We start from the raw sequence: 22,756 nt of genomic DNA, 5'->3' as shown, positions 1-22,756 counted from the left end.
GAATACGTTAGAAAGTATAAGCACGTAGAATAAGGCACATTCATAAAATGTCTAGTAGTGCCTGGTAGGAGGACAAAGTATATACCAATAAGTGGCAGATGAAGCTGAAAAAGGACACAAGGACCAATTTTCCAAGGATGTCAAATATTGGATTTTATCCTGAGAGCTGGGTGAAGATAGTTTAATAACAAAGGAGTGTTTTGCTGGAATCATATTTGAAGTTAAGAAAATTACTCAGAAAGCATTGTATATTCTGGTTTGAAAAGAATTAGGAAGTGGTTGACAAAATCAGATAGGAAATGAGAGTTTGAACTGACAATTTACTTGAACTAACACATAAATATATGTGTGTATGCCTGTATATGTATTTATACATATATGTGTATTGCACATATGCACATATACGTTTGTGATTGTGTATGTTATGTAGTGCATATGTATAGCATTATTTTTTTCTAGAAGGGTCTCTCATTTTTTGCTGAAGGTCAATGTCCTACAGCAATCATACTATCAATGCCACTATGTAACCAGGATCACGATGAGCATACTCTACTACATACAGCTTTGTTGGTTGAGATGAACTTTGAACTCCTGAGTAGCAGGGATTATAGGCATGAGCTACCATACCCCATGATTCTTACATTATCTTTGGGTTGTAAACTTTTATTTGCTCCTCTCAATCTACTCTCCACTTTTCTCTACCCTGCTCTGTAATCAAAGAGTCTGAGCTAATTTGGAGCCCTAGCTGATCAGAGAGAGAGGATTCTATCCCAGCTCTCTTCCTTTCAGGCCAACAACGCTGGTCTAGTGTCCATCTCCATATATACCTTTCTTTTTTTAGGAGTTTCAGGATTTATTACTTTCCCTAATCTTTTAGGCCAAATTACCCAAAGATAAATGTATTGCTTTCTTCTGGGGTCCCAACTAGTATAATGTTCCAGGAGTGGCCAAAATAAGTCAAAATGGGGGAAAGGGAGAGGAGAGGGATTTGGAGTGAATGGAGCTTCCCATGAAGGGCAGCTGGATCAGGAGCTAATGAGTCTTCCCTTATATACAAACCCATTGCCTCAGGTACAGCACCTTGAGGGGGGGCAGGAAATCTGGACATAGGAGGCAACAAAGACGACATTTGGGCATGTACTCTAACCAATTACTAGGAACCCCATAGGCTGCCAGAGTTTTGTATGAAACAACCTGACAAAGATATTCAGAAGAAGATCTGGACTACGATTCCAGTTGCTTTGCCAGTGGGCTTTATAATACTCAAGGACATAGATGACAGATAAAGATGCTGTACAAAGCCTCTGACAAGCCTCAATATGAAAAGCAAGTAACAAAACCCCTTGGGTCTTGGAATCAGATTGTTCTCGGCCACAAGCTGTCCTTCCACATGAAAAGCAGTTCTTGAGAGATTCTAGGTTCTCAAAGAAACTGAATGAGAGTCTGTATGAGTCTATTTTTCTTTACTATAGCAAAATACCCAGACAGCATATCCTTACACTGAAAAAAACACTTATCAAGTTCCCAGTTCTGGAGATTCAAGGGCAAGTGCTTGGTGCTAGTGAGGCCTTGTGGTGGATAATCCATGGCATCAAAATGGCAGGAGCTTATATCAGAGGAAGAATGTCTCAAAATCAGAATCAGGGAGCAAATCAGGAGTCAGATTTGTTCTTATGATAACTTGTTCTCTTGAGAGCTCAGAAGTACCATGAGAGTACATTCAATTCATTCTAAGAACAGCTCCCCTTAGGATCTGCTTCCAGGCTCCCTTTAAAAGGTTCCACCTCCCAATATGGCCAGAATGAGGAGCAAGCTTCCAACATATGAACAATTGGAAGGCAATTACATCCAAACCATAGAAAGCTCTCAAGTTCTCATAGAAACACTCATCATGAACAGGAACTACCTGATACACAAAATCACAAGTGTATACACACACACACACACACACACACACACACACACACACACACACACACACACACACACACACACACGAGCAGTACAGAAGGCACCTAGCACCTATCCTATTACTTGGAACTCTCTTTTTCTAGCTGTCCTTAAAGCCTCAAGAGGAGCTCCTTGTGACCAGTTAATAAAAGAAGCAAACAAGGAAGAATCAAGGCCTGATTCATTGGTTCATTGTGTGGCATGCTATTCTGAGTTGAAATTAACTACTGCCCTGTCCCCAACACACATAGAGTTCTGAAATATAGTGTTACAGGGCAAGTTTGAGGATTTCCACTTTATTTTCTACCATATATATAAATATAAATATATATATGTATATATATATATATATATATATATATATATATATATATATATATATAAAGATAGGCTGAGTTTGGATCTGTACTTATTATTGTACTGGCTGGTGATTTAGTCAGCTAATCAGATGTGAGCAATCAGCGCCAGTTTAAGTATATGTTGTTTTAATCCAATTATCCTGTAATGTGTTACAGCATCGAAAAGAAACGAAGATCATATGTAAACACCACCAGTCTTCCAAGTAGAGGACTCCATACTTAGGTAAAAGGACCCTCTTGGCCCATCCCTTTGCCCAGCCACCCTACTACAAACTTAGTGGGTCCATGTACGAAGAGTGTATACATTTATTTAATCCTCACATCAAATTTATAATACAAGTAGTAGTAGGATTTTTTCTGTTTTATAGATAGGTAAAACATGACACTGGAGGTTAAATCAGTTGGCCAAAGTCATACTGCATCAAGAAATTGACCTAGGATTTGAATTTGCTATAAGATGCCAGTACTATACTGTCCAATATAGCAGCCATTCATAATACAAGATTACTTATATTTAAATTAACTTAATTTCTGTCACATCAACCATACTACAAGGGTTCAGTAGCCATATGTGGCTAGTGATTGCCATAGTCAGAAGTTAGAGGGCTTTTCTGTGTTAGCAGAAAATTCTGTTGGAGATTATTGCTCTGGAGTGTGAACTCTAAACCAATGTGCCATATGGCATCATTCACTGATATGATCATCAAGTTTTCTTGATGATCATATCAGTAGCTGAAACTCTTCTCCAAGTTGTATTTTTATAATAAAAATTGAACCCAGGTTCTTGTACATGCTAGGCAAGTACATGCTCTAACACAGAGTTAAAATCCAAGCCCCTCCAAGCTTTTAGCCATCCCTGTAGCTATCTTGAGTTCTGTGAGTTCTTTAGATTCTTAAGAATATGATACTGACACAATGAAACCTTCTAACATTGGTGTTGGGTATTAGACTTGGCAGTGAATGCCATGTACTAGAATGTCAAGGGAGCTGACAGAACTAAAATAGGCTGATATTTGCTTGTGTGATGATTGCCATGTCAGGTGGTAGTTGGGGGAGGGGAGAGGAAGATATTAAAGACACATGTCACTAAACCTTTGCTCTGAAGAAAAGGATACAAGATAAATTTCATTCATACCACAAATTTAAGTGCTTACTTCTTCTAGGCATAGTCTTAGGCACTGGAAACTCAGTGGCTGAACAGACATACCTTTTGACTGTGTGGATTTTTTTTTCCCCATGAGAGGAAGAGACAGATACCAAGCAAGAGGCAGTAAGTTTCATGAGTATTAACAAAGGCAAAGTATAAGATACCAAATAGACGCCAGATACCGGTGGCTCACACCTGTAATCTTAGCTACTCAGGAGGCTGAGATTTGAGGATCGAAGTTCAAAGCCAACCCAGGTAGGAAAGTCCGTAAGACTCTACTCTCCAATTAACCAGAAGAAAACTGGAAGTGGCCCTGTGACTCAAGTGATAGGATGCCCTCCTTGAGCTGAAGAGCTGAGGGACAGCGCCCAGGCCCAGAGTTCAAGCCTTCACAACCAACAACAACAACAACAACAAGACACCAAATAGAGAAACAATATAGTTTACATGTACTAGGAATTGTAAAGGAAAAATAGTCATACCCTAAAACTAGAAACACTAAAGTGTTCCCACTTATTTAGTGACCAACCAATAATAGGCACATTATTAGTCTAGACAAGTGGGAATCTTTATGAAGATTTCAGGAAGACAGCAAACTATTGTTGGTTAGATATGTTCTAGGGAGACAGTATATTTTAGAGATTCATTCTAGAGTCAGATAGGTCTACTTTGAATCCCTCCTCTGCCATTTATTAGCTTTGTGAATTCAGTTTTATCATCTCTAAATAATCACCTACCTCATTAGTTTTTGTAAAGGTTAAATGAGATACTTCATTATAATATATGTGTTGGTGTATATTTAACCTTATGTTCTGTTATTATTGTGTACAGATGAAGGTTTTTATATATCCATTGTACATAGTATTTTAGAGTCATAATTATGACTGATAACAATATATGCCAATCACCAATGTTAGAGATGGGTTTAAGAAGATCAGATCTACACATTGACAAGGAAGGTCATTATACATTAATAAAGGGAATGATCTACAAAGAGGAAAACACAGTGGTGAATATTTATGTTCCAAACAATGCAGCATCTAAACACATTAAACAAATACTCTTAGACTTATATAACATGTTAGACCCCAACACAATAATAGTGGTGGACTTTAACACTCCACTTTCATTAAAGGACAGGTCAACCAAATCAAAGATCAGCAAAGAAGTTTCTGAATTAAATAACACCATAACTCAAATGGACTTAATAAGTAAGCATCTATTAAGAATATTTCACCCGTCAACCACACAATTCACATTCTTCTCATCAACTCATAGAACATTCTCCAAAACTGACCATATCTTAGGACACAAAACAAGCCTGACCAAATACAAAAGAATTGAGATAACTCCTTGCATCCTTTCTGATCTCAGTGGAATTAAACAACAAAGCATACTGCAGAAAATACTCAAACATATGAAGACTGAACAACACACTGCTGCATGATACGTGGGTTACTGAAGAAATAAAGAAGGAAATCAGAAATGTCTTACAATTCAAGGAAAATGAAAACACATCATACCAGAATCTCTGGGATACTGCAAAAGCAGTGTTGAGAGGAAAGTTCTGAGTGGGCACATAAAGAAAACAGTAAATAACCTCAAGTAAATAACCTCATGATGCAACTAAAGCTCCTAGAAAAACAAAACCATGCCAACCCAAAAACTGCTAGACAGAAAGAGTAAAGATTAGGGCAGAAATCAATTAAATAGAGATTTTAAAGCTATATATAAAATCAATGACACAAAAAGCTGGTTCTTTGAAAAAATAAAATTGACAGACCACAGGCTAAATTGGTGAAGAACAGGAGAGACTCAGCTCAACAAAATGCCAAAGGAAACATTACAACAAACATCCAAGAAATCCAAAAGACTATGAAGGACTACTTTCAACACCTATACTCAGATAAGATGGAACAATTAGTAGGAATGGATAATTCTTAGAGACATACAAACTGCCTAAGCTGAACCAAGAAGATATAAATCATTTAACAAGCCCATAATATGTAATGAGATTGGGGAATTAGTTAGTAGTCTTCTAACAAGGAAAAGCCCAGGTCCTGATGGATTCACAGGTGAATTCTATAAGACTTTTAAAGTTGAACTAATAATGGTAGTCCTCAAATTTTTCCATGAAATAGAAAAATAAGAATCAATTCCATTTTATAAAGCCAGCAACATTCTCATTCCAAAACCAGGTAGGGATCCAACAGAAAAAGAAAATATAGACCAACCTCTCTGATGAACACAGATGCAAAGCTCTTCACTAAAATACTAGCCAACAGAATTCAGAAAGTAACAAAAAATCATACATTATGCCCTTTTTGACGATCTGCAAATTTAATGCAGCCCCCATCAAAATCACAATGAAATTCTTTACCTACATAGAATAAACAATCCAAAAATTTATATGGAACAAGAAAAGACCTAGAATAAACAAAACAATTCTAGGCACAAAAAGTAATTCTGATGGTATCACAATCCCAGACCTTAAGCTCTTCTAGAGAGCTATAATAATAAAAATAGCTTGATATTGGCACAAAAATAGACCTGAAGGTCAATGGAACAGACTAGAAGACTCAGAAATAAAACCATATACTTGGGCTGGGAATGTGACTTAGTGGTAGAGTGCTTGCCTAACATCCGGGAAGCCCTGAGTTCGATTTTTCAGTACTACATAAACAGAAACAGCCAGAAGTTGCACTGTGGCTCAAGTGATAGAGTGCTAGCCTTGAGCAAAAGAAGATCAGGGACAGTATCCAGGACCTAAGTTCAAGCTCCAGGACTGGCAATATATACATATATATTTATTTATTTATTTATAGATATTTGATAATGGAGCCAAAGATATACAGTGGGGAAAAAAAAGGTAGCCTCTTCAATAATTGGTGGTGGGAAAACGACATCCATATGCAGAAAACTAAAAGTGGATCCCTGTTTGTCACCATGCATAAATACCAATTCAAAGTGGATCGAAGATCTCAGTGTCAGACCGGAAACTTTGAAATCAGTGCAAGAGGGAGTAGGAGAAACACTAGACCTCGTAGGCATAGGCAGAAACTTTTTGAAAAGAGTCCCAGGGGCACAGCAGATAGGAGAGAGACTTGACAAGTGGAATTACATTAAAGTAAAAAGTTTCTACACAGCAAAGGACATAGTTACTAAACTAGAAAGACAGCCAACAGACTGGGAGAAGATCTTTACCAGCAATACATCAGACAAAGGCCTAATATCCAAAATATACAAGGAACTCAAGAAACTAATTTTTCCCAAAGTTAATTAATCAATTACTAAATGTGCAAAGGAGCTATGGAAAGACTTCTCAGAAAAAGAGGTAAGAATGGCAAAGAAACAAGTGAGGAAATGCTCGTAATCCCTGGCCACAAAGGAAATGCAAATCAAAACAACTCTCATCTCTGTACGGTATTCTCACAATAAAAAAAAAAAAACTCTCATTCCATCTCTCCCCAGTTAGAGGGGCCAACATCATGAATTTTAAACAACAAACATTGGTGGATATGGGGGCAAAAAGGAACCCTACTGCACTGTTGGTGGGAATGTAAACTAATGCAACCCTCTGGACAGCAGTCTGGAGGTTCCTCAAAAAACTAAATATACCACCAGCCATACCACTCCTAGGCATCTACCTAGAACATCACAGGATCCCTTAAGGACACTTGCACAGCCATATTCATTGCTACACTGTCCACAATAGCCACATAATGGAAATGGCCCAGATGCCCTACAATAGATGAGTGGATGCAAAAAATGTGGTACCTATATACAATGGAATTTTACACAGCCATTAGAAAGAGTAATATTATGTCATTTGCAGGGAAATGGATGGACCTAGAACAAATCATGTTAAGTGATGTAAGCCAAGCTCAGAGAGACAAGTAGTGGCACTCACACACAGTGAGACCAAAAGAGGATATCTTTTGAGTATCCTCAAAGGCACAATGCCTATATGTATCTGATCATACAAAATAATATTTATCAAAATGAACCCCAGGAAATTGAAATAAGAGGTTTTTTTCTGTTTGCTGTTTTTCTTTTCTTTTCTTTTTGTCTTGTTTGTTCATTTATATGTCTTTCGGAGTGTAAGGGAGGCACAGAAATGGAGGGACAAAGGGTAAAAAAAAATGCAGCAACAGTACTATTAGACATTATGTTGAAAATAAATAATACAGCTATGGGTGGAGATGTGAGGGAAAAACTTGAAGAGATGAGACAATGGGTGATATTGTCCAAAAAGAAATGTACTCTTGCCAGGCGCTGGTGGCTCACAACTGTAATCCTAGTTACTCAGGAGGCTAGATCTGAGGATCGCAGTTCAAAGCCAGTCTGGACAGGAAAGTCCGAGAGACTCTTATCTCCAATTAGCCACCAGAAAAGCAGAAGTGGTGTTGTGGCTCAAGTGGTAGAGCATTCACCTTGAGCTGAAGAGCTCAGGGATAGCATGCAGGCCTAGAATTCAAGCTCCATAACTGACAAAAGAAAGAAAGAAAAGAAATGTACTCTTTACCTGACTTATGTCAGGTAAAAGACTAAAAAAAGAGGATCAGATCTTTAGGAACAGAGCAGTAAGATGCTGGAATAGCCTTGAGCAAGGGATTAACTGGGAAGGAATATGGAGAAGAAAATTTTAGACACATAAAGTTTTTTTTTTCAGTATATCTGCAATTCCACTCTTAATTATATATGGGGAGAACTAAAAACAAATGTTCATACAAAAACTTGCATTATCAGAGAAGTGTAGGTTCACTTCTGTAATCCCAGTACTCCAAGGCCAAAAGTCTTTAATTTAAAGCCAGGCTGCACTACACAGTGAGACCCTAAGTCAAAAACCAAGACTTGCATACCAATGTTCATAGTAGCATCATTCTTTTTTTTTTCCCGTTGGGGTTAGTCATGGGGCTTGAACTCTGGGCCTGGGTACTGTCTCTGAGCTCTTCAGCTCAAGACATGTGCTCTACCACTTGAGCCATAGTACCACTTCCCATTTTCTTGTGGTTAATTGGAGATAAAACTCTCACGGGCTTTCCTGACTAGGCTGGCTCTGAACCACGATTCTCAGATCTCAGCTTCCTGAGTAGCTAGGATAACAGGTGGAGCCAATGGTGCCTGACGTAGCATCATTCTTAATAACCAAATAATGCAACAACTCATATGTCCATAAACATATGGATGAATAATCAAGATGTGGTATATCCAAACAATGGACAATGAAATTTGAAAATACTATGCTAAGTGATATAAACCAGTCACAAAACTTGTAAACTCCATTTAGGAGTCCAAAATTGAGAAATCTCTAAAGACAGAAAGTACTTTCATTGTTGCTAAGTGTTAAGAGGAATTAGAAATGAGGAGAGACTTTAATTGGGTATAGAATTTATTATGAAGGAGATGAAAATGTTTTGAAACTAGATAGTGGTGACATTGACCATCATTTTAAAGGGTGGTATGTGAATTGAATCTTTAAAAAAGCTTAATTGAAAAAACATTAGGGGTTAGACATTGGTGGCTCACACCTGTAATCCTAGCAACTCAAAAGGCTGAGATCTGAGGACTGAGGTTCAAAGTCAGCCAAGGCAGGAAAATCTGTTAGACTCTTATCTCTAATAAACTACCAAGCAACAACAACAACAACAAAAGGCTGTAAGTGGAGCTGTGGTTCAAGTAGTAGAATGCTATCCTTGAGTAAAAAAAACTCAGGGACAGCACCTAGGCCTTAACCACCAGCATGAGCGCACGCGTGCGCGTGCACGCGCACACACACACACACACACACACACACACACACACACACACTCACAAAATTAGGTTGGGTATGGCCAGAGGTTATCTAGAAAAAGATCTTTAACTTTCAAAGACACAGCCAATACATATTCTTGGCTTTTTTTCTTTCTTTCTTTCTTTCTTTTTTTTTGTGCCAGTCCTGGGGCTTGAACTCAGGGCCTAGGCACTGTCCCTGAGCTTCTTTTGCTCAAGGCTAGCACTCTACCACTTGAACCACAGTGCCACTTCTGGCTTTTTCTGTTTATGTGTTAGTGAGGAATGGAACCCAGGGCTTCATTCATGCTAGGCAAGCACTCTACCACTAAGCCACATTCCCAGCTCTATATTATTATTTTGATATTAATTTAAAAGACTAATATGAACAATCAACAAAGAATCACACTTAACAATAAGTCTTTTTATATTTTTGGTCCTAGATCAGGACTTGAACTCAGTACCTGATCTTTTTGCTCATTGGCTAGTGCTTTATCAACCAAGACATACCTTCAATCCCTGTTGGCTGGCACTGGACATTCTGGCAGCTTAAGTCCTACCTGGCTATCTGTGTCTCAAGGTCGCCTTGACCTGGCCTAACCACATCAACCCCTGGTAAGGGTAAATTTCCCCAAATTTCCCACTGACTTATGCAGTCTCTAACTTTCTCATTCTTACAGGTTCTCTCCCTGTATCTACTCCCCTAGCTTAAAGGCAGCTGCCCTTCTCCACCCTGATGGGGGCAGCCTGTCAGTCTGTCTGATGTTAAACCTTTCCTCCCCTCTCCAACACGTGTGGTATGCTTTATCTGGCTGAGACCATTAAATCTTATAGCAGCTTCTCCCAAACCAACATGGTAGAGATGACTGGGCTGTTTTACCAAAGTAGCTTTGAATTACCAGAGACACTCCACACACAGGTCTCTATTTCTGAGACAAGAGTTCCCCAGCAGATCACAAGAGCTTATTTAGAGGACCAGACATGGCTCTACCACTTCCAGGGGGACCCCTTTTCCATACAATGTCTTCTATACAAAATCATCCATGACAGATGTGGAGATACTCAGGGAAGAACCAAAAGGCTATCCTGCCCAAATATTACCCTGAAATGCCTGTGGGAAACTGTCACCTTTGATTTTATAATGTGATTTCATAATGTCCTTGCCCCTTCTATAACCATGCTCTTGAGGATGGTAGAATAGCCACAGGGCAACAATGCTAATAACAACCAACACTTCATTGAGCGCTTGTTACATGCTGAGCAATGTTCTAAAGAACTTTAACTGTGTGAATTTATTTACCTTTCACAACAGCCATATGAAAGGGGTGTCATTATTTCTTCAAGAAACTGACAGGCTTGCTCTTCAGCTTTTGTCCATCATTGTAGTATGTGTGCTTGGCCCAGCTTCTCATCATGTCTTCCTATGACATTTTCAGAATCAAGTAATTCCTAGCTAAGAAATAAAAATGAGTCGGGTGCCGGTGGCTCACACCTGTAATCCTAGCTACTCAGGAGGCTGAGATCTGAGGATCGAGGTTCAAAGCCAGCCTGGGCAGAAAAGTCCGTGAGACTCTTATAGAAAACTTGGAAGTGGCGCTGTGGCTCAAGTGGTAGAGTGCTTGCCTTGAGCTGAAGAGTGCAGGGACAGCGCCTAAGCCCAGAGTTCAAGCCCCATGACCAACAAAAATAAAAAAGGAAATAAAAAAAATCATCCTAGGATGCAGTGGATTCAGATGAAAACTGGTAACAAAATGATGTGCAACTCTAAAGAGGAAACACAGGAAGAGAACCAAGGAATAGCACAAGATGACATCCATTCTTATGCACTATCCTAGTCAACCATACTGCCTTCACTATGGACAGCTGGACATTTTCTATTTGGAATCTGATTTTTCTTTTTCTTTGATTGTCCAAAGAATGGGCTCAGTAAAAAATCTGTGAAACTTTTACAAAGAAAACTACACGGAGCTCAGAGATATTAAATAACTTACCTGAGGTTGCATACAGATGTGGGTAGAATTTGAACATACAAAATCTGGTCCTAGAAGAAGCATCTATGTCATAAAAATCTCTTATTGAGATAGTATAGTATGATCTCCTGCACTAACTCCCTCCCCTTTTGTACCAGTGGCTGTCACTGTGCAAGAAAACATTTAAGCCAAGTGCCAGCGGCTTATGAATATAATTCTAGCCACTCAGGAGGCTAGGATGTGAGGATCATGGCTCAAAGGCAGACCAGAAAGTTAAGTTCAGGACCCTTTTATCTCCAATTAACTAGCAAAAAATCCAGAAGTAGAGCTGTGGTTCAAGTAGTAGAGCATCAGCCTTGTGTAAAAAAAAAAAAAAAAAGCTAAAAGCTAGTGCCTAGGCCCTGATTTCAAGCTCAATTAATGGCAAGAAGGAAGGACGAAAGGAAGGAAGGAAGGAGGGAAAGAAGGAAGGAGGGGAGAGAGAAATCATAAGCAAAAAAGAAAGGAAGAGAGAGAAAAAAAGAAAGAAAGCAAGAAAGAAACAAGAGATCTCTGTAGATCATGCCAGGGTCCATGGTTCTCAGGTTGTTGCTTAATTAAGTCTTTCATACCTATTTCCTGTTGTTCTCTGTCCACTATTCATTGGTCAAAAACCCATGAAAGAGCTTCACTCAGATTCTGAAGAATTTTTCCTCCATTACAGTTTGACTCTGAGACCATAGTACTATGCCATATACAGTGTTATTCTTTTCCTCAATGAGCAGATCATTCTATGGCTTACTCTTCCACAATTTTTTACAGTACTGAAAGAATAATTCTGTTGCTCTGGTTATAGGATAGTAACTGTAAGGGCTACAGGCTCCCTCAGAAAAACCACTGATATTCAAAAGAGCAACATCAAAGGTATGCTGATGGACCAGGTGCCCAGCAAATACTATTAGGCATTCTTCTCATCACAATCTTTCACTATATCCCTGCTTAAAAAAAACTGCTTCCTATGCTTAGTAGTTTTTCTTCATTTGTGTCAATTAACCCGGTCCCCATGCTCAGTCTATATTCTGCCATTCATTTTCTACACTGCCAAGCCCTGTTAAATGAGATGCAAGTCCCCGGAAGATTCTTGCACAGTGCTAGCAGGAATCTAAATTTCAGAGCTCCTCTTTCAGAATTGCCAAGAGTATAGCCCAGACAGGTCTTGGAAAGCAGCCTAGAATTTCTTAGAAAGCTCTGAGACCTTTTGCCTGGCAACCCTTTGTTGTGTATTTGAGGAGTGGAGAAGTGTACCACCATAGTCTTGGACCACAAGCCCAACAGTTCATGAAGAGCAATGAGAGATTCCATAAAACTGCTGATTGTTCTAGCCTACATCTTCTTGCCCCAAATTGATCCCATTTTAAATCCATGTATTTGCTATTGCCTTTTGCCTTCACTTTTTTTCTTGCTTCCACTTCCTGGAGTGCATTTCAATAAATATTATTTTATATGATCTGATGCACATATGCATTGTACCTTCACTTTTATGTTCTTGTTTCCACAAACTGAACATAATCTGCATGGCTTAACAACTAAGGACCTAGTTGAGATCCATCCTATTGTTTCATTCTACTTGTACTCAAAAAAGGAAAGAGGAAGAGAAAAGAGGGGAGAGGGAAGGAAAGAGAAGGATTGGAGAAGGAAGAGCAACTAGATTCCTGAATAAAGTCAGGAGTTTCCCCTGAACGGCTGTCCTACCTCAATTGGCTCTTAGGAGTTAGGTCAAGAACCAGGTTAGCTCTCTTACTGGTCCTCCTGTCCTCAAATGCTATGCACTCCCTCTACCACCAGCCTGCATTGGGGAAGTCCCAGAATGCTTGAAGTCTGAACCTGTCTGAGTTGTAATCAATGTCTCCTCATTTCCCTTGACCTCAAATCAATGACTGTAATTATCTGTCTTAGAAAAGGATCACAGATTCGGTCTTGAGTTTCCTTTCCTCCTTGTACCCTTCCTGGACTCCCGAAACAACCACAGGTTGTCCCTTTGTAGCCCATGTTATTCCATGCCACCACTGCCCAAGCAGATACTATTTATTTTATGCCTTCAGAGGTCAAATCTTCCCTTTACTATCCTTTGTCCCATTTTTTGTTATTAAGAGGCATATAGGTAATGGGTTGGAATAACCCCATTCACATGGCATTTGCTATGAGGTAGGCAGTAATCTACAGCTTTGCATCTAGGAAGAAGTTAATCCCTATTCACAATTCTGATATAGATTCAATTTTTTCATCTCAATTCACAAAAAAGGGGAAAATGAGGAACAGAGAGGTTGGGGCTGAGTTCACACAGCAGCGAGTAATCAAATTGGGATTTGAAGCCGGCTAGGAGCAGCTACAGAGTCTTTGCTCTTATTTACCCTTGCTATATTCTTCTTGGTATAGTATTATAACCATTCTGGCTAATACACCTGTATTTTAATAAGGCCTTTGGGGTTTTTTTGGGGGGGGAGTCCGGTCGTGGGGCCTGAACTCCGGGCCTGGGCGCTGTCCCTCAGCTCTTCAGCTCAAAGCTAGCACTCTACCACTTGAGCCACAGCACCACTTCCAGCTTTTTTCTTTTTGCTTATGTGGTGCTGAGGAATTGAACCCAGGGCTTCAGGCATGCAAGGCAAGCGTTTTACCACTGAGCTACCTTCCCAACCCCTAATAAGGGCTTTTGGAATAACAGGCCTTGACTCAAAAAAGGCCTTGACTCTACATACAGCAATTTTCACTGAGCTAGGGGCTGTCTTTCTCAAGCTAGAGTCACCAGTGGCTACAGGACTCCCAATTAACATTTCCTTTTTTTTAACCTTTACATGCTAATTGCAGCTCAGAATTATGACCCTGAGGCACTACAGGTTCTTAAACTGCTTTCTGAAACATCAGAGATAGATTAAGTCCTGCACCATCTGGTTTTCTCCATTCCACAAATGCTTATCGAGTACCCATCACTAGGCACCCAATGTTGGCATTCTGCTCTTATAAAGATTATAGTTTGGTAGGTGAAATAGACATCAATCATCATATCACACAGTAAGTACAAGATTGTACCAGTGACAAGGCAGCCAAGGAAAGATGCCTGGTGTTCTGAAAGCATAATAAAGATCCGACTTAGTGAGAAGGTCAAGGGAGAATGAGAAGGGGATGACTGAGTTGAGATCTTCAGGCCTGAGGATTAAGCAGGTAAAGTGAAGAAAGGAAGGGCATTGTAGGCAATAACACACTGAAGACCTTTGTGGGTGTGAGTATGGTAAATAGGAGCCCCAGGTAGTTGGAATGGAGAGAATAAAGAAGGCGCTGAAAAGGCAGGAAGGGCAGACCATGTGAAGTCTGGTGAGCCATGTGGAAGAATTTGCTTTGCCCTATAAAGTGTGAGAAAACACTCCAAGGTTTGATCCAATTTGCATTTCGCACCATTTCTGAAAATGAAGGATGCCAAATATCATAACTGGCTGCCTCTCCTTTTCTGTGTTGACCCAGAAGATTGCATGCTGCCATTTTGCCTGCACTGGGAACACTGGGACATATACTGATATAATAGACCACTTACTTTTTAGTTGAAAACAGTGAATGAGTAGTTGATTTCAAAGAGAGGTACAGGATGGGTGCCAGTGGCTCACCCTATAATCATAGCTACTCAGAGGCTGAGATCTGAGGATCACAGTTCAAAGCCAGACTGGGCAGGAAAGTCCATGAAACACTTATCTCCAATAAACCACCAAAAAAACAGTAATGGTTCTGTGGCTCAAATTGTAGAGTGCTTGCCTTGAGCTGAAAGAGCTCAGGGACAGCACCCAGGCCAAGAGTTCAAGCCCCACAACAGATCACACACACACACACACACACACACACACACACACACACACACACACACACACACACACACACACACACAAAGGAGAGAGAAGTACAAATATCCAGCTTCATTTTCTGAAATTAAAAAAAATTGGTGCTATTGTACAAAATTGCTACCTATCTCCTACCATAGAGATGTTATTGACAGGTCTGTTCTACAATTTCATAAAGGTTAGAAAATCATGTTCAAACCATTATACTACTAACTGCCAAGGAAAAAAATCTAAGTCTTTTTTTCTCTCATTCCCTCCCTCTGTCCCATCCCTATCATAAAACAATTTCAACAAGTTTCATTGTTCTATTTTTATATGTTTATGAAGTACTTTCACTATATTTACCCATATTTATCCTCTCCACTGGCATTCCCCCCTCTCTCTAAAACCTGCTCCCCAATAGAGTATGTTTTATTTTCCTATCACTCTTTTTTTCATTTTGGGGATGATATTAAGTATAAAAGAGATTTCACTATGGTATTTCACATATGCATATATTAAAATTTAGTCAGATTAACTTCCTCCATTATTCCCTTTCCCCTTACTTCCCATTGTTCAAGAGAAAAACAGGCCAAAATTTTTTTAAAAAATCACATATATCTCTCTCCCTATATATAGGTACACATATGTAAGTATATATGTACATGTATATATGTGTGTATACATATGCATATGTATATATGATTGTAACAGTGGGGCTGCTTGCAGAGGGAGGGAAGAAGAGAAAAGAGAATTATGGGGGATAAATAATATCAAAATACCTGGTATTCTATGTATGGAGGGAGCTCTTATTGATTGAGGGAGGGTAATTTGAACTCAGGTCCTCAGGTTTATCAGGCAGGGACTCTACCCCTTGAGCCATGCTCCAGATCCAGAGAGCATAAGAAAACTCACATCACATCTTTTCTATTCTAGTTCTCTGGAAAACTCCTTCCTTAAGCAAACTCAAGTTTAGACTCCTCTACAGGCAGCATCTTTGAGGAAAATGCTGTTGTAAACAGTTATCACTACTGCCACACCTACTCCCACACCTCAGAACAGTCAGGGAAAAGAAATAAACACCTCTTCTTCTTTTTAGTTACCATTCTCTAAAGACCTGCCAAGCAACCAAACATAAAACTGGTCTAAACCCAATCTCTTGGGGCAGGTGATTAACACCTGTGTTTTCTCCCCCGCTTTTGTTCAAATAACTTAGTGATAGGTTCATAAAAGCAGTAGTCAGTAGGCTTGATTGCTCAATGAACTTCAAGGCAAATTACCTTTAAAATGCAGTAAAATGTGATGGAAGGAGTGAATCTGATCAAGATAACATATGCATATTTGGACATGTCAAAATGAAATGCCCTTCTACAAGTAATTGATGTTAATACAAGTGTGGAAATAGCTAGGTACTGGTAGCTCATGCCTATAACCTTAGCTACTCTGGAGGCTGAGATCTGAGAATCGAAGTTCAAAGCCAGTCTAGGCAGAAAGGCTGTGAAACCCTTATCTTCAATTAACCAGCAAAAAAAAAAAAAAAGTGAAAATGTAGATCAAGTGATAGAGCACAAACTTTGAACAAAAAAGCTAAAGGATAGTTCCCAGGTCCTGACTTCAAGCCTCAGTACTGAAAACAGAGAGGAGAAAAAAAAAAGAAATAAAACAAAATGCAGTTTTAATATCCTACATTTTCTTTTCTTTTTTTCCCCGTAGCAACACCCTTGGGACACAATAACTTTTGCCTTGGAGAAACATCAGTACTCTCAAAAACAATGACATTGACTTTTATCAAATGTTCTACAATTTCTCTTTTGAAATGAGTAAGAGGACAAATCAGACAGGTTCTCAGAACCTGTACTTTTGTAGGAGGTGTGGGGGAGCAGGGTTGGCACAAATAAGAATTGAAGCATTGTTTCTGTTCTGAAAGGAAGAATGTGAGATTAAAGGCCTGAATTCATGGGTGAGTTCTGATTCACCAGCTGAGTGAGTATTTAACATTGAGAGGAAGAGTAGCAGGGGGCTGAGAGGCATAGAGAAGGTAAGGAAGAAGTGAAATTGAGGTCTTAAGGTGTGATAGAACAGGAAAGAGATAAGGCAGCAGTAAATAGCCATCAGAGGGAGAGAGCAAGAAAGGAAATGATTGAAAATAAATTGGGAAAGAGAAATCTGTAAGAATGCAGAAAGCAAAGGCAAATAAAAATGCTATTCCATCCTTACCAAAGAAGTTCTCATGCCCTTTCCAACCATCTTTTTTGTTGGTGGTGGTCATGGGGCTTGAACTCTGGGCCTGGGTGCTGTCCCTCAGCTCTCCAGCTCAAGGCTAGCCTCTACCACTTGAGCCACAGCACCACTTCCGGTTTTCTGGTGGTTAAGTGGAAATATGAGTCTCACAGATTTCATGCCCCGGTGGCTTTGAACTGTGATCCTCAGATCTCATTCTCCTGAGTAGCTAGGATTACAGGTGTGAGCCACTAACACCCAGCTTCCAATTATCTTTTTTTTTAATTGGTCCTCCCTCACTTGTAGCCAAACTGACCTCCTTTTTTGTTGCAACCCCTGAAAGGGAGTTCCTGAGTTAGGATCTTAACTTACACTCTACTTAACTACACTAACCAACCTACTACTGGACTGTTTTTCTCACTTCCTCTACTCAATTGGACTCCCTAACTACACCCTCCACAAACAGCAGGTGTTTTATATTATTTGTTCTGATTGTGTGTGTGTGTGTTTGTGCATGTGTGCCACATGCAGAGTTGTCTCTGAGTTTTTGGTTTTTTTCTCAAGTCTAGAACTCTACCACTTGAGCCACAGCTCCACTGCACTTCTAGCTTTTGGGTAGTTAATTGGAGATAAGAATCTCATGGCCTTTCCTGCCTGGGCTGGCTTCACACTATCATCCTCAGATCTTAGCCTCCTGAGTAGCTAGTATTACAGGCATGAGCCACTGATGCCTGGCTGTGAGAAAAGTCTTTTTTATGGAAGTTGTTGGCTTCCTTTCAGTTAATCCTGAGAAAATATTTTTCTGAAGGGTTCCTGCTTTGGTTATGTGGCTTCAGCCTTGTTATTTACAGTTTAGTTATACATCCTTTTCCTGAGCACTTTAATTCAGACATCCTGCTAGGAGCTCCTTGAATTTTAATTACATCCTGTTAATTAAGCCACATCCTCTTGTGGATGTGAACCTGAGTTCAGCCAATCTGAGTAGAGGGGCAGGGCCTGCTGGGTTAGGGATAAAGAGAGAATAGCCTGCCTGCTCAGTGTGTTTGCTTCCAGACTTCTGGCAGCTAGTACATCCTTCTCCAGAAGTAAATTTTGCCTTGCTGATTACTTTCGAGTTGGTGACTTTATTCTTACATGAGACCTCAACATCCAGAGGTATTTCTAAAACTGGCTTGCCCTGTTCCTTTCTTTGTTGTTTTGTGCCAGTCCTGGGGCTGGGCCCTGTCCCCGAGTTTCTTTGTTCAAGGCTAGTTCTCTCACTTGAGCCACTTCCTGCTTTTTGGTAGTTAATTGGAGATGAGTCTCATGGTTGGCTTTGAACCACCATCCTCAAGATTTCAGCCTTCTGAATAGCTAGGATTTCAGGTGTGAGCCACCTGTGTGTCTGGCTTGCTCTGTTCTATTCTTAAAGCTAATACCACCATCTGACAGACGTTGTTTTGTCTGTTGCTTTACTCCTAACCCTTTTAGACTGTAAATTCCACATGAACAAGGACTCTGGTTTGTTCACTACTTGTTTTTCACAGCACCTGACACCTTTGGGGATCTTCAAACACAGGCTGACTGAAGGAGCGGGTGGGGTGGGCCGAGGGCTTGACCGGAGGCGGGGTTGGCAGGCCAGGGTGTTCTGGATCGGGCCTTCTCAGCCCAGCTCACTTTCCTGTCCTCCCCTCACCCCCCCCCCGCCCCCGGTTTCTCTCTCCCTCCCTCTTTCCTCCCACTTCAAAGGCTTGGAGAGACCAGCAGCGGGGAATGCGGAGCAAGAGGTAGAATCCGACCAAGCCCAGCTCAAATTCTGGTGAAAAGTGAGCGGAAGAGCTGACACACAGAGCACAAAACGCACACGCAAAAGTGAAGGCAAGCGGTGCAAGTAAGCGGGGAGTCGTCCAAGAGGCTAACAGACGTCACTCGCCCCAGTCACGTTCCCGACTCCCCCGCGGCGGGGCGCGGCGCGGCGCGGCGCTCCTCCTCGCCTTTCCTGCAGCGGCTCGAGGTCACGACCTCCCCATCCCCAGCGGACGCCTCCCGCCCGCACCTTACACACCCGCACCTTACACGCCCACTCTTGACACACCCGCCTCTAGAAGGCCCAGCAGGCGCCCGCGGAGGTGGTGGGGTGGGGCGGGCGGTGGGAACTACATCTCCCAGGATGCCGCGCGCGGGCACGCCTGCGCAGTGCGGACGGAGGCGGCGGTCTGTTCTCCGCTGAGGAGGAGCGGGGCTGAGGAGGGAGGCAGCGGGTGAGAGTTCAGAGTTCAGCAGCAGCAGCCCGAGCCCATGATTCCCATATGCCCTGTAGTTTCTTTCACCTATGGTGAGTCTAATATGGCCCGCCAGGCCTCTGCCCGGTCCTTCCCCGGCCCCGGGTGGCGGGGGAGCGCGGGGGTTGGGGCTGGCTCCGGGGAGGAGGCGGCGGCCGCCGCCGGGGCGTGCGAGTGAGTGCGGGCGCGCGGGGCGGGAGGCGGACGGCGGCGCGGCCGCGGCCGGGCGGGCCGGGGCGGCTTCTCACGGGCCTCTCTCTCTCTCCCCCGCCCTCCCTCGGTGTCCTGGTCCCTCCGTGTCTCTCCTCCCGCCATGGGACCCGACTCTCCGTGCCCGCCGCAGTGCCCAGCCGGCTGGGGGAAGATGCCAAAATGGCGACCGGCAACTACTTTGGATTCACCCACAGCGGGGCGGCGGCGGCGGCGGCTGCGGCCCAGTATAGGTAACGGCTTCCCGTTCTCTTCCTCCTCTCTCCCTGCGAGCCCCCGGGCCCAGGTCCCGCCGTCGCCACGACCCCGCGCCTGTCCCCTCCCCCCCCCCTGCGGCCCCGCGCCCCGGCCCCGCGGCAGGCCCGGCCCGGCCCCGCGGTCCCTGCAAGCCCGCCCCGCCCGACGCCGGCTGCCTCGGGGAGCGGCCCCCATCGGGGGCGGGGAGGGAGAGACGGCGAGGTGTGGGGACGTGGAGGGCCGCTGGGGCCTTCAGCGGCCCCGGTGGCTAAAATGGCCACCCGCGGCCTTGGAGCGGGGCCGAGGCGCCCGCCGCCGCCCGCTTGGGCCCCCCGTCCCGGCCTCCGCCCGTCCAGCCCCCGCCTCGGGTCTCCCTCGGGTTGGAGGATGGAGAAAGGGGAGCCGGAGGGACCTCGCGGGGAGGGACGAGTCGCTAGTCTGTCGGACTCTTCCTGCGACGCCTCTGTCCGTTCCCCAGGCTCCCGCCCCCGGAGCCCAGATAACGTGTCGTTGTTTCGGTACCTTCTCTGCCCTGAGCTCCCCGGTCCTCCCATCAAACCATCTGCCGGCGTCACTGCATCCTCCGGCTCCCTTTTACTTTTTCCTGCACGGAGAGATGTTAATATAGCAACCACCTGTGAATTGTGTAGTTGTTAGTCTGAAAAAGGATTTGCGAAGTTTCTAGTGTTGATAAAATGGACTGCACAGACTGGTTGCAGCTGCTGAATATAGGCTCCAGGTAGGCCAGTGATTCTCCACGGGGGTGTTGGCGAGAAGAAAATGCAAGTGAGGTTGCACTGAGTCATGGTAATGCCGGGGATGAAATCCCTACCTTAAGGCCAGCTGTCAATTCTGACCGGTCAGTGGTTTTGTATCCATCTTGTCAGTCAGAGACAAAGACGCACCGAACTAGATACCTTATTGTTGGGTCATTCAATTGATTCAAACTATAAGCACACCGAGCTCTTGAGTAGTAAGCATTATAATTGTTATATACGTATATTTATATATATGCATTAGGTTCATTAGCTATTGGTTAAACCCAGAAGATAAGGTTTTTGTTTTTTCACTTCGAGAGGCAGGCAGGTTGTGTAATGGAAAAATCTTCATTTAGGAACCTGAAGATCTGAGTGACAATCTCTTCTGCTTGATTTTGTATCCTAGAAGCCATTATATGAGTTTTCACTTTGACCATCTGTAAAATAGGCTACTGGGCAGGTGTTTTGGAGCTGAAACTAAGGGGGGAAATTGCCCTATTTTATGGGACCCTAAGATGCCGTTTATTGCAAGAAACATGATTTTAATGTACACTGAACAGAAATACATGCCTATGAAAAGCAATACTTCGGACCCATTGATTGTGTTGTTTTTTTGGTGCTGGTCCTGAGGCATAAATTCAGGGTGTAGGGCACTGTCCTTTGCTCAAGGCTGGTGCTCTACTACTTGAGACACAGCTCCACTAGGGCTTTTTTTGGTGGTTAATTGGAGATGAGTTTCATGAACTTTATTTCCCCAAGCTGGCTTTAAACCTTCATCCTAAGATCTCAGCCTGCCTCTTCAGTAGCTAGGATTATAGGCATGAGCCACTGGTGCCTGGCTTCATTGATTTTTTTTTTAAGAAATGTCAAAATGTATATAATTTTAACATATCCTTTGCTAACTAGCTGTAATGTTAATCAGGTTTGCTTTGTCGTCTTTTATAAAACCTATTAGAGCTGCTTGTGGAGAGGTGAGGGAAATCAACCCTTTTTTTTCCCTGGGAAATGAGTTAGTTACTGGCCTGGGCCATAAATCTACTGCTTAGCAAGTACCAAGTGTCCTAGAAAAGGCTGTATTCAGCCATTAGAAATTCTACTTGTCTTACACAGTATGTTCTGTTTTATAGTATCCACTCAATGATAGATTTAGGATTATTAACTAGTTTTGTGCCAGTACTGGGGATTGAACTCAGGGCCTTATACTCTCGCTTACTTAGCTTTTCCTGCTCAAGGCTGGCTAGAGCACTACCACTTGGGACACACTTCCATTCTGGCTTTTTGCTGGTTAATTGGAGATAAGAATCTCCGGGATTTGTCTGCTCTAGTTTCTAACCAGGATCCTCAGATGAGGCCTTCTGAGTAGCTTGAATTATAGACAGGAGCCACCAGCACACCTGATTGATACCTGGCTGGTTTGTAGATTTTTTTTTTTAAGTACATACTGTGTATGAGAATTTTTTGGGGGGGGGGTGTCAGAAATAAATGTTGCCAATTCCTTTTCTGCAGATTGCCTTTTGATTACCTAATAGTAGTTTGTGTTGAATAGAAATTCTTAATTTTACCGTATACCAATTTACATACTTTTCCTTTATGGCACAGGTGCATGGCAAGATTATTAATTGTTCTTAAATACTTTGAGCATTTTTTTAAAATGCAGGTAGGAATAAGGGAGGAGGACATGTCAATCTAAAGATACTTAATTTGGGGATTAAAATGCTTTCATATTTTATCAGTAACATCCAAATTACTGAATTGGTTATTAATTACGCATATGTTATGAGAGGACGAGCTTTTTGATACTAATGCATATATCACCCATACTACAAAGGGTCTTTGTCCTTATGTTTATGTTACATACATGAAAATAGTTTACATTTAAGAGCAAGAAATCACACCCAATACTGATACTTTGGTCAAGGAAGCTGAATAAGTAACAATAACAAGTTATGCAAAAATAAGTTAATGGTGTTTTTTCTTCTGGTCAGGAATAGTTTACAGTGAATCTTTTAGAGGTGAAAGATCAAAGCTTA

At 42.0% G+C, this 22,756-nt stretch overlaps 1 protein-coding gene across 2 annotated transcripts in view; it reads left to right on the top strand.

Moving 5' to 3' along the window:
• The first annotated feature begins 19,445 nt into the window (after positions 1-19,445).
• Zfr (zinc finger RNA binding protein) overlaps positions 19,446-22,756 on the top strand; it is a 72,001-nt gene continuing 68,690 nt past the window's right edge. Inside the window, exons 1-2 of one of the 2 annotated variants that reach the window (XM_070040982.1) lie at positions 19,446-19,574; positions 19,865-19,964. In XM_070040982.1, coding sequence (XP_069897083.1) covers positions 19,538-19,574; positions 19,865-19,964 — 137 coding nt within the window. In that variant the 5' untranslated portion in view covers positions 19,446-19,537. The remainder of the gene's footprint in view (positions 19,575-19,864; positions 19,965-22,756) is intronic. The other variant, XM_070040981.1, reaches the window with a different exon arrangement.

Source organism: Dipodomys merriami, unplaced genomic scaffold, assembly GCF_024711535.1.
Source record: "Dipodomys merriami isolate MVZ:Mamm:240054 unplaced genomic scaffold, mDipMer1.0.p SCAF_30, whole genome shotgun sequence".
Taxonomy (NCBI): Eukaryota; Metazoa; Chordata; class Mammalia; order Rodentia; family Heteromyidae; genus Dipodomys; species Dipodomys merriami.
The sequence above is the reverse complement of the archived record's forward strand: the minus strand, read 5'-3'. Positions and strand labels throughout refer to the sequence as shown.